General features: G+C 44.7%; 1 protein-coding gene across 2 annotated transcripts in view; it reads right to left on the reverse strand.

Annotated features, from left to right (window-relative positions):
• LOC142742677 (interleukin-1 receptor type 1-like) overlaps positions 1–12,878 on the reverse strand; it is a 72,255-nt gene that overhangs the window by 2,469 nt on the left and 56,908 nt on the right. Inside the window, exons 10-11 of one of the 2 annotated variants that reach the window (XM_075852682.1) lie at positions 7,205–7,348; positions 1,665–1,826 (exon numbers count right to left, since the gene is read on the reverse strand). In XM_075852682.1, coding sequence (XP_075708797.1) covers positions 1,665–1,826; positions 7,205–7,348 — 306 coding nt within the window. The remainder of the gene's footprint in view (positions 1–1,664; positions 1,827–7,204; positions 7,349–12,878) is intronic. The other variant, XM_075852683.1, reaches the window with a different exon arrangement.

Here is a 12,878-nt window from a genome sequence, read left to right on the forward strand (position 1 = left end):
CGCCCAGATAAGTAAATGGGAGTTATGGAAACAGCTTAGCGCGGAGAGCTACGCTGTTTCTGTAGCTACCGAGTTCCGGAAACAGCGTAGCTCGCTGTGCTACACTGTTCCAGTAACACCCATTCACTTTTATGGGAGTTATGGAAACAGCGTAGCTCAGCGAGCACTCGGCTGTTCCCCTAACTCCCGACTGCCTAACCAGCAATTGGCCGGGAGACAGTGGAGCCGAGTAAGCTAGAACAGGGTTTAAGGTGCCCCGTTCTAGAGATAGGTGCGGCTCCCAGAGACCCTATCAGATATTTATGGCCTATTCTGTAGATAGGCCATAAATGTCCAAGATGGGAAACCCCTTTAAGAAATTAATCAGTGCAGCATTTTGTACCAAAAGCAACATGTTGATAAAAGGTGGAGAGTTACTTTAAAGAAAATATGATCTATTTATTATTACTAAATTAAAATAATGGTATAATGTAATGGTGTATTCTTAGAATCGATATTTATCATCTATCCACCACTGGGACCACATGATCACTTGAACGTGAGTCCCGAGCCCCCGTTACTCCTCACTGTACCCTCCACAGTATGGAAGAGCAAGAATAGAGCGGAGGTTGAGCATGTGCTCTGACGCTACATTCAACTTCTATGGAGCTGATGGAGATAGCGGGTGCTGTACAGCTTGAATGGAGCGGTGGTGTCCCCAGTATTCAGACACTTATCCCCTATCCTGGATAAGTGATAAATGTCGATTATGGGAATACCTCTAAGTTCCACCTCCTTTTCACATGGGATTCAAACACCACATGTATGGAGTACTACATGATCCTTCACGATGATCAGGTTTGATATTTCCTGCCAGTCCTGCCATGAAATACGCATTGTGCTGGAGTTCTAAAATATGTATTTCTGGTATAATGTGCAAAGGTGAACATATATAGTATAGTGATGTATATTGTCTCACTCTATTTTTTTTTTTTTTACTACAGTTTGACTAAATATTTTACTTCCAATGCCGGCTGAGGCTTTTCCCTTCCCTGATTTTTTTTTTTTTTTTTAATCAGTATAGTGATTTTAAAATACTAATTTCCATGGGTTTTAGGGAATTGTGGCTATATGTATTAGTCTGGGTTCACACGACCTATTTTCAGACGTAAACGAGGCGTATTATGCCTCGTTTTATGTCTGAAAATAGAGCTACAATACGTTGGCAAACATCTGCCCATTCATTTGAATGGGTTTGCCGACGTACTGTGCAGACGACCTGTCATTTACGAGTCGTCATTTGACAGCTGTCAAACGACGACGCGTAAATTGACTGCCTCGGCAAAGAAGTGCAGGACACTTCTTTGCAACGTAATTTGAGCCGTTTTTCATTGAAGTCAATGAAGAGCAGCTCAAGATTTACGAGCGTCAAAGACGCCTCGCATAATGCGAGGAGGAGCTTTTACGTCTGAAACGACGCAGCTGTTTTCTCCTGAAAACAGTCTGTCTTTTCAGACGTAAAAGCCACTTCTCGTGTGCACATACCCTTACACTACGACAGTATCATTGGACATGCATTAAAAAGTATATATTTTTAGATGTTATATAAATTGCCAAATTTGTGGAAGAAAATCTTATTTTCTTGTTTTACCTGTTTGTGGCATATAAACTGTGGAAATACTTGCCTTGGCCTGGTAAATCATCTCGTCCAATTATAAACAATCGGTAAGCACACTGTTTCTCTAGAACTTCAGGCAGCACTTTTAGTACAAATATGTCCATTTCATAAGAGCTGGTTCCCATGGAATCTTTTGGGTACATTATGTAAGCATCGTACATCTTCCCATCTGAATATGTAACAACATTAATAGGAACAAAACTATTAGGACACGGTATAGTAACCTAAGAGTCTTGAAAATTTTATGTAAATGAGACTTTAAGTACAAATATAGCGATATATTGTTATATCTACAGTATACAGAAACAATTTATACAGGATACTATGAGGATGAGTATGTAAGTAGATAAAGTCCCTGCAGTTTCTGAGATCCAAATTCAGGGACTTAATCTCATTATACAATACCCTACAGTACACTATAAAGTTAGCATATCTAGTGCTCAGTCACCTGAACTGTATTTGAGAAAACATACGGAACCACATTAAAGTGTAACTAAATGTTTAACAAACTTCTGACATGTTATAGTGACATGTCAGAAGTTTGATTGGTGGGGGTCCGAGCACTGAGACCCCCACCAATCGCTAAAACGAAGCAGCTGAAGTGCTCATGTGAGCGCTCAGCCGCTTCGTGTCTGTTCGGCTTTTTACAGAAATGAATGTATCGGAGTACGGACTCAGTAGAAAGTCTGTGAGCCCGTCCTCCGATACATTTATTTACAGAAAAAGCCGAATAGACACGAAGCGACTGAGCGCTCACATGAGTGCTTCAGCTGCTTCGTTCTAGCGATTGGTGGGGGTGTCAGTGCTCGGACCCCCACCAATCAAAACTTCTGACATGTCACTATGACATGTCAGAAGTTTGCTAAACGTTTAGTTACACTTTAACTTACTTTAAAGTGGATCGGTCAGATATTTATGCTGCCCTGTCTGAGGGCAGCATAAAGCAGTGGCACAGTCTGATTTTAGCGTACTATCACATAGTAACTTTCTGTAGATTCTTAGTATTTAGATCTTATACTGACGGTGCACAGCAAGCTATGTGCATAGAGATAATAGTGTCAATCAGTGACTGGAGGGCAGGGGAGGTGGGTTCAGGGTAAATATATGAATATACTTGAATTTGAAACATACCTAACTTTTCAGGTGACATTTCAGAATAAGCTGTCATATGTGTTTACATGAAACATAAGGGCTTGTCCACACACAATGGAATTTCTGCAGAAAATTTCTTCAGCAATTACGTTGAAAAACATAGACATTCCGCTGCTGCAAAATGCACCATTTCCTGCAATTTTTACAGCAGATAATTTTGCATAAAGTGCTGCGTTTTCCCAATGAAAGGAGATGGTGACATCTCCTCTGAAAAACGCAGCAATTCAGTCCACATTCCGCAGCGTGTGGAAGAGCCCTAACACTATTTCTGGCCATTATATGATTTGTATTCTGCATTATTTAGCAGTTTTCCTTTCTGCAGCCTCTATCTCTAATTCCCCATTTTCTGTGAGCCTGACAGCTATCATGTTTTCTATACACTGCACACATAGCAGAGGAGAATCCTGCAATCCTATCTCTATCTAGAAGTACTGTGTAGCGTAGCTGAAAATCCAGAACCCGAGTGACAAAGACTGGCTGCTGCTAAGGTTTCTATGTCACTCTGCTCCTGCTTCTTCCCCCTGCTCACCCCTTACATGCAGCATGTGTTGCTGAGTCACACTTTCTCTCTACTCCCTCTCAGGGGCGTAACTAGGAAAGACTAGGCCCCATAGCAAACTTTTGAAAGGGGGCCCCCCTCCCCTGGGTGTCACACAACCCCCCCTTGTAGATAGTGCCTTTTTTACAGCCCCCCCCTGTAGATAACGCCATACAGCCCCCTCTGTAGATAGCGCCATACAGCCCCCTCTGTAGAGAGCGCCATACAGCCCCCTCTGTAGAGAGCGCCATACAGACCCTCTGTAGAGAACGCCATACAGCCCCCTCTGTAGGTAACGCCATACAGCCCCCACTGTAGAGAACGCCATACAGCCCCCACTGTAGAGAACGCCATACAGCCCCGTCTGTAGTGAACGCCATACAGCCCCCTTTGTAGATAACGCCATACAGCACCCTCTGTAGATAACTCCATACAGCCCCCTCTGTAGAGAACGCCATACAGCCCCCTCTGTAGATAACGCCATACGGCCCCCTTTGTAGATATCTACAGAGGGGGCTGTATGGCGTTATCTACAAAGGGGGCTGTATGGCGTTCTCTACAGAGAGGGCTGTATGGAGTTATCTACAGAGGGGGCTGTATGGAGTTATCTACAGAGGGCGCTGTATGGAGTTCTCTACAGGGGGGGCTGTATGGCGTTCCCTACAGGGGGGGCTGTATGGCGTTCCCTACAGGGGGGCTGTATGGCGTTTCCTACAGGGGGGTCTGTATGGCTTTCCCTACAGGGGGGGTGTATGGCGTTCTCTACAGGGGGGGCTGTATGGCGTTCTTTACAGACCCCCCCTGTAGGGAACACCATACAGCCCCCCCTGTAGGGAACGCCATACAGCCCCCCTGTAGGGAACGCCATACAGCGTCCCCCCTCCCAAAAAAATGTGACCTACAGTGTGTCCTACAAAAGACATGTATCCCCTCTCCACAGGAGAGGGGATACATGTGTGATCGCTGACCGCGATAGGGAGAACGGGAGACCGAAAGTCCCCCCAAGTTCTCCATGACATACCTTGACTTCCGGCGTCTGCACAGCTCAATAAAAATGAAAGGAGCGCTGGTCACGCATGCACACAAGCGCGACCGGCGCTTCATTCATTTCTACGGAGCTGCCGACACAGACCCCGAGGTTTGTGATGGAGAACTTCAGAGGACTTTCGGTCCCCCGTTCTCCCTATCAATGCCAGCGATCACCCATGTATCCCCTATCCTGTGGATAGGGGATACATGTCTTTTGTTTAATGGCAGAGCGGGGAGATAACTCCCTGCTCTGCCGTAGTCGTGTTCAGTGGCGTCGCGCTGTAGCAGCCATAGCGGCTGTTAGCGGAGCCTCCGGCCATGGTGGGGGCCTCATGCCGCGGGCCCCGTAGAAGCCGCTACGGCTGCTACGGCGGTAGTTACGCCACTGCTCCCTCCTCCTGCTCCCCCTTCCCTCTCCATAGAAAGTTATTGCCTAGGCAGTGAAGTGACCCACCCCCACCTTCTGCAGCCCATCTGTAACCAGGGACTGCCAATGTTTAACAGGAGGTGGACATCAGATTAGAGGTAAGGAGACACCTAGTGGCAGTAACTTCACACAGAATTTGCATGGATAAAACAACTACATTTTAAGAGTAAGTCAATTACAAAGTTGTTTTAGATCAGGCATAGTAATACACCGTGTTCCAAATTATTATGCAATTTGGATTTAAGTGTCATAAACATTTAATTATTAGTTTTTCAATTAAACTCATGGATGGTATTGTCGCTTAGGGCTCTTTGGATCATTGTAATCAATCTCAGACACCTGTGATAATTAGTTTGCCAGGTGTGCCCAATCAAAGGAAAACTACTTAAGAAGGACGTTCCACATTATTAAGCAGGCCACAGGTTTCAAGCAATATTGGAAAGAAAAAGGATCTCTCTGCTGCCGAAAAGCGTGAAATAGTGCAATACCTTGGACAAGGTATGAAAACATTGGATATTTCAAGAAAACTTAGGCGTGATCATCATACTGTGAAAAGATTTGTGGCTGATTCAGAGCACAGACGGGTTAGTTCAGATAAAGGCACAATGAGGAAGGTTTCTGCCAGACAAATTAATAGGATTAGGAGAGCAGCTGCTAAAATGCCATTGCAAAGCAGCAAACAGGTATTTGAAGCCGCTGGTGCCTCTGGAGTCCCGCGAACCTCAAGGTGTAGGATCCTCCAGAGGTTTGCAAGTGTGCATAAAGCTATTATTCGGCCACCCCTAAACAATGCTCACAAGCAGAAACGGTTGCAGTGGGCTCAGAAATACATGAAGGCTAATTTTCAAACCGTGTTGTTTACTGATGAGTGCCGAGCAACCCTGGATGGTCCAGATGGATGGAGTAGTGGATGGTTGGTGAATGGCCACCATGTCCCAACAAGGCTGCGACGTCAGCAAGGAGGTGGCGGAGTCATGTTTTGGGCTGGAATCATGGGAAGAGAGCTGGTAGGCCCCTTTAGGGTCCCTGACGGTGTGAAAATGACCTCTGCAAAGTACATAGAGTTTATGACTGACCACTTTCTTCCTTGCTACAAAAAGAAGAACCGTGCCATCCGTAGCAAAATGATCTTCATGCATGACAATGCACCATCTCATGCTGCAAAGAATACCTCTGTGTCATTGGCTGCTATGGGCATAAAAGGAGAGAAACGCATGGTGTGGCCCCCTGACCTCAACCCTATTGAGAACCTTTGGAGCATCCTCAAGCAAAATATCTATGAGGGTGGGAGGCAGTTCACATCAAAACAGAAGCTCTGGGAGGTTATTCTGACATCCTGCAAAGATATTCAAGCAGAAACTGTCCAAATACTCACAAATTCAATGGATGCAAGAATTGTGAAGGTGATATCAAAGAAGGGGTCCTATGTTAACATGTAACTTGGCCTGTTAAGTTTTCTTTGATTGAAAGAGCTTTTGATTTCTGTAAATATGACCTCCTGATGCTGCAAATTCAACAAATGACCATTTTAGTTATCTTTAGAACCTTTAAAATGTTTTGATCTCTGTTGTGCATAATAATGTGAAACAGTGCATTTTGAGTTTTTTACTTCTAAAAAAAATGTTTTATCATTAGGAGATTTGTTCAATAAAATTCGCATTATACTCCAACGGTTGATGGCTTGAAGATTATGCTGACTGTCATTTGCATCGACTATTTAGGAAAATCAGCGAAAAATAACATTTGCATAATAATTTGGAACGTGGTGTAGATTAGCATACGTTGTTTGAAAAGATAGTGTCCATGTATCGCTGGCCGTGAGCTGTAAGTATAAGATCTAAATACTCTGAGAAGTTACCATTAACTAATAATGGACAGCTCTGAAATCGAAGTGTCTGTCACTTCTTTATGCTTTAAAGAATACTGTGAGAGGAAAATAATTATCTACAATCCATTTACCCAATTGTCACTAAGTATATTGTCACAGTTTTAAATCTAAAATATTTAATATCTACTGTATATTAAATAAAAAGGGAATATTGATTTAAACATGTTTGTTTCTGTTGTGACTATTATGCCTTATCCTTTTTAAAACAAAGCTGGTGCTGTAATCTAATCCCAGACAATACGCTGTTATTGCTGGGGGAAGCTGCGTCTAGCCACTTATTGTCCCTGCAGCGGAAATGTAGAATTACATGCTGGCCATTCAAATAAATGGCTGCCAATGTAATGCATAGACGTGCCGGTTCCACCAGAGTGGGAGCTGCTCTTACATCGAGTCTCTTTGTTCTGGCTAATATAGGGGGGATCCAAGCAGGGGACGCCCCCTCTATGACCTTCATTTGCCCTATTAGGGCATATGGACAGTGTTTGTGAGAAAATATTAATAGATAAAACATACCTTTGCAATCTGTATTAGCTAAACAAGAACTTCGATACCAAAGGACAATGTCAACTTTAAAAATCCTTACAGCAATAACAGCTATAACAATAACCAAGAATATTGACACGAAAAATGCAATTAAGAATCCCTGGAAATTAGGATCTGCAAACAACAAAAAATACAGGCAGAATTAGAAATTTGGTATATTTGTAAAAGCATTCCGATACTGACAAATATATTTTCCCATCAACATTGCCCGTTTCCGTGAGCCCTTATCAGTGATACACCTCTATAAACACTCTAAACATAAAATGCAGTTAGGCATTATGCTCACAGAAAAGTCCAAAATATCTTGTTATAGAGTTTCTCAACACACATTTTTTCTTAGATTCCTTCTTCAAACATTTCAGTTTATTGTTACAAAGATACGGTGTCATTACCATCACATTTTTATTACACAATTAAATGCCCCAGTTTACACTGGTTTATCTAATACTAAATTGTAATAGGAAATTCTCATCCTTGACAATTCATACATTTCTGCATCACAAGGCTGACAGATGAATTTATACAACTAGTATTGAACTCAATGTCGTTTTCTCCCTCTAGTGGCTCTAGTCTTGTTCTGCAGTACTCAATCGGGGGAATATATTAACTTTCTGTGGCCCAACAAATTTCCTATAATTTACGCCAGAAGCTAGCAGAAATTATAGCGGGAATTTACATCAGCTCGGAGCTAGGTTTCTCTTTTAGGTACACGGACAGCCGGAGATGCACCTAATTTAAGAAAAGGCATGCGCCTCTTAATCATTTCCCGTCGCTAATATGCCTATTATCGGCGGGAAAGGGTTTTTAAAAATGGCACCCTCTCAGAAGAAGAGCTGTTGCCATAGCCGGTTTCTGCTGTGTTGCACCAGGGACTCTGCGGCAATACTTGGGCATTAAGAAACGAATTAGCATAAAGCTAAAATCGCCCCTAATGTGGTGAAAATAGATTGTTTTTCTAAATAAAAATGACTGCTGTCACCTACATTACAGCGCCAATCTCCTTATGTAGGGGATAGGGCACTTATAATGTTTTGACAGAGTCTCTTTAAGCTGGCCATGCGCTAGAAAGGCAGATTTAGACAATTTTAGACCAATTTTAGACTGTCAGAACCTATTTGTGACATAAATGAGCATGACAGATGCTAATATCTTGGAAAAGTTGAGCTGCACTGTTGAATTTTTTGAGTCGTTGTTGGGTCAGTTCTTGAAAAGTCGTTCATGCCAAACAAACAAACTACAGATGTGCACCCCATCAATAGAAGCTTAGACTAGGCCACAGATCAAAGCAGAGTACAGCGATTTGTTGTTTTATGTTGCAAAAGTATTTATTAGGTTTGAAAAGCAATTGTTGGCAAAAGACTGCCCAAAACAACTCCTCGCAGGGGGGAGATATAAGATAGCAATAGTAATGCTATCATTAAGCATCTTACATATAAAAACGCAGTCAAGAAATAATAGGAAATTAACAAATGAGCAAACAAAAAAAAACAAACAAAATACACTTCAAAGTCTGAAGCATGGTGTAGAAAGTGAAAATTAAGTCACAGTCTGATATAGTAGTTCAAACTAGGTACATTGATAGGCGAGAGCCAGGGGGACCTGATTTTTTTCAAATAACACCATCTTTTTTAGGCTCATAGTTGTTAGCGTTTCACGAAGCATCTGTAATGCCGGGTTAGGGAGACAGACAGGTGAGCCCTAATCTACCCGCCACTCAGTCCCTGCCTACTTGCAACGGCCCGTCCTAGGCGACGACGTACAACTGGGCGACGGTCACTAAGCTCACTATGTGCACGACAGACAAACAGGCAAGAGTACACAGAAGGTAGGGTAACGGGGCAGTTGCCCACGGCAACACCGTGAGCAACAAGAGTAGTGAACAAGTCGAGTCAAACCAGGAGTGTACGAGGTACCAAACGCAGAACAGGAGAGTAGTTAACGAGCCGAGTCAAACCAGGAGTGTACGAGGTACCAAACGCAGAGCAGGAGAGTAGTGAACGAGCCGAGTCAAACCAGGAGTGTACGAGGTACCAAACGCAGAGCAGGAGAGTAGTCAGTAAGCCAGGGTCTATATGGAGCAGAGGACAAAAGTACAAGCAGCAGCAGCAGAGCCAGAAAACACACAGAATCACAGGCAAAGGAGGAGCAGGAAGTGAAGGTATAAATAGACAGAGGGCGGGAGCTAGCTTCTTCTGGCCAGGCTGTGATAGGCTCTCCCACTCCTCAGCCTCCCAGCCTGATTAGTAGAAGGAGGGGTCACTCGATCAGACTTAGGAGCAGGTGCAGACTGACTAACCACGGGCGTCGACACAGAAGCTGTGTCTGGCAGATCCTTTACAGTACCCCCCCTTTTATGAGGGGCCACTGGACCCTTTCTAGGTGGACCTGGCTTATTGAGGAACCGAAGATAGAACCTCCTGAGCAATACTGCAGCGTGAACATCCCGGGCGGGTACCCAAGTCCTCTCCTCAGGCCCGTATCCTCTCCAATGGACCAGGTACTGTAGAGAGCCTTGGACCATCCTGCTGTCCACAATCTTGGCCACCTCGAATTCTACCCCTTCAGGGGTGAGAACAGGGACCAGAGGTTTCCTCGAGGGAGCCAAGGACGGGGAGCAGCGGTTCAGGAGGGAGGCATGAAACACGTCGTGTATTCGAAAAGACGGGGGTAACCCCAGTCGGAAGTAGACAGGGTTAAGGACTTCAATGACCTTGTACGGCCCTATATACCGGCGAGAAAACTTTTTGGACGGGACTTTAAGGCGCAAATTTTTTGAAGACAGCCACACCAGATCCCCGACCACAAACAAGGGGTTAGCAGAACGTCTTCTATCTGCCTGAGTCTTTTGTATGCTCTGCGACGCCTCTAGGTTCTTCTGAACCTGGGCCCAGACTCTGCACAGTTCCTGATGAACGACATCTACCTCAGGATTGTTGGAACCACCAGGTGAAACAGAGGAGAACCGTGGATTAAACCCAAAATTACAGAAAAAGGGGGAGACCCCTGACGAGTTACTGACCCGGTTATTAAGGGAAAATTCAGCAAGGGAAATGAATGAGACCCAATCATATTGACAGTCAGAGATAAAACACCTTAAACATTGTTCTAGAGACTGATTAGTCCTCTCGGTTTGGCCATTAGTTTCAGGATGGAAGGCCGAGGAGAAGGACAGATCAATCTCCAACTTTTTACAGAAGGCTCTCCAAAACAATGAAACAAATTGTACCCCTCTGTCAGAAACAATATTGACAGGAACGCCATGGAGACGCAAGATGTGTTTGACAAACAAGGTAGCTAACGTCTTAGCATTGGGTAGTTTCTTGAGGGGCATAAAGTGGCACATCTTACTGAAGCGGTCTACTACAACCCACACCACCGACTTGCCTTGAGATGGAGGCAGATCGGTGATAAAATCCATGGAGATATGGGTCCAAGGTCTCTGGGGAATGGGCAAAGAACATAGTAAGCCCGCTGGTCGGGACCTGGGAGTCTTGGACCTAGCATAAATTTCACAAGCGGCGACGTAGGCCTTAACGTCTTTAAGCAACCCAGGCCACCAATAGTTTCTGGCAATGAGGTGCTTGGTACCCAGGATGCCTGGATGGCCAGATAGTGCAGAGTCATGATTTTCCCTGAGTACCCTTAGCCGGAATTGCAGGGGAACAAACAGCTTGTTCTCAGGAAGGTTTCTGGGAGCTGAATCTTGATCAGCCGCAATTTCGGAGACTAAGTCAGAATCAACAGAGGAAATGATTATACCTGGGGGCAAAACACAAGCAGGATCTTCCTCCGCAGGAGGGCTGGCCATGAAGCTACGCGACAGTGCATCAGCTTTAATATTTTTAGACCCAGCCCTATAGGTGACCAAAAAGTTGAATCTAGTAAAAAATAACGCCCATCGAGCTTGTCTCGGGTTTAGCCTCTGGGCAGATTCTAGGAAAACCAGATTCTTGTGGTCGGTAAGGACCGTAACCTGGTGCCTAGCCCCCTCCAGGAAGTGGAGCCACTCTTCAAATGCCCATTTAATGGCTAAGAGTTCGCGGTTGCCAATGTCATAGTTACTCTCAGTGGGTGAGAACTTCCTGGAGAAGTAGGCACAGGGACAGAGATGGGTGAGGGACCTGGTACCCTGGGACAAGACAGCACCCACTCCCACCTCGGAGGCGTCAACCTCCACGATGAATGGTTCCATTTGGTTAGGCTGAATCAGCACTGGGGCCGAGATAAAGCACTTCTTAAGGACCTCAAAAGCCTGGACCGCCTCAGGAGGCCAGTGGAGGAGATCAGCACCTTTGCGAGTGAGATCCATAATAGGCTTAGCGATGACCGAGAAGTTAGCAATAAATCTCCTGTAATAATTAGCAAACCCCAGGAAGCACTGTAACGCCTTTAGGGAGGCAGGTTGGACCCATTCAGCCACAGCCTGAACCTTGGCATTGTCCATGCGGAATTCATGAGAAGTGAGGATTTGACCAAAAAATGGTATCTCCTGCACCCCAAACACACATTTTTCGGTTTTAGCAAACAGTTTGTTTTCCCGAAGAGTCTGGAGCACCTTCCTGACATGCTCAATGTGGGAGGACCAGTCCTTGGAAAACACAAGTATGTCATCAAAGTACACTACAAGATATACCCCCAGGTAGTCTCTTAAGATCTCATTTATGAAATTCTGGAAGACCGCGGGAGCATTACACAACCTAAAGGGCATGACGAGGTATTCGAAATGACCTTCGGGCGTGTTAAACGCAGTCTTCCACTCATCCCCCTCTTTGATGCGGATAAGGTTATAAGCCCCCCGAAGATCAAACTTAGAGAACCATTGGGCCCCCTGAACCTGATTGAAGAGGTCAGGAATCAAAGGAAGGGGATACTGGTTCCTTACAGTGACCTTATTCAAGTTTCGGTAATCGATGCACGGCCTAAGACCACCATCCTTCTTCCCTACGAAGAAGAAGCCAGCACCTACCGGAGAAGTAGAGGGGCGAATGTAACCCTTGTCCAGGCATTCCTGGATATACTCTCTCATGGCTTCACGTTCGGGACAAGAGAGATTAAATATCCTACCCTTAGGGAGCTTAGCTCCTGGTACCAAATCGATTGCGCAATCATATTCTCTATGAGGAGGTAACACTTCGGAGGCTTTTTTAGAAAAAACATCAGCCAAGTCCTGAATAAACTCAGGTAGAGTGTTCACCTCCTCAGGGAGAGAAATAAAATTAACAGAAAAACATGATGTCATGCATTCATTACCCCATTTGGTAAGATCCCAGTCTTCCAGTTAAACGTGGGATTATGCATCTGCAACCAGGGAAGGCCTAAAACCAAATCGGACGATAATCCCTGCATCACCAGTACAGAGCACTGCTCCAAATGCATGGAGCCAACAAGGAGTTCAAAAACAGGGGTATGCTGCGTAAAATAACAATTAGCAAGAGGAGTGGAGTCGATACCCACTACCGGTACAGGTTTAGGCAAATCAATCAATGGCATAGCTAGAGACATAGAAAATTCCACAGACATAATATTAGCAGAAGACCCTGAATCCACGAAGGCACTGCCGGTAGCAGACCTACCACCAAAAGAGGCCTGAAAGGGAAGCGAGATCTTATTAGGTTTCATATTCACGGGAAATACCTGTGCGCCC

The sequence above is a fragment of the Rhinoderma darwinii genome, chromosome 2 (assembly GCF_050947455.1).
Source record: "Rhinoderma darwinii isolate aRhiDar2 chromosome 2, aRhiDar2.hap1, whole genome shotgun sequence".
In the NCBI taxonomy this organism is placed as follows: Eukaryota; Metazoa; Chordata; class Amphibia; order Anura; family Rhinodermatidae; genus Rhinoderma; species Rhinoderma darwinii.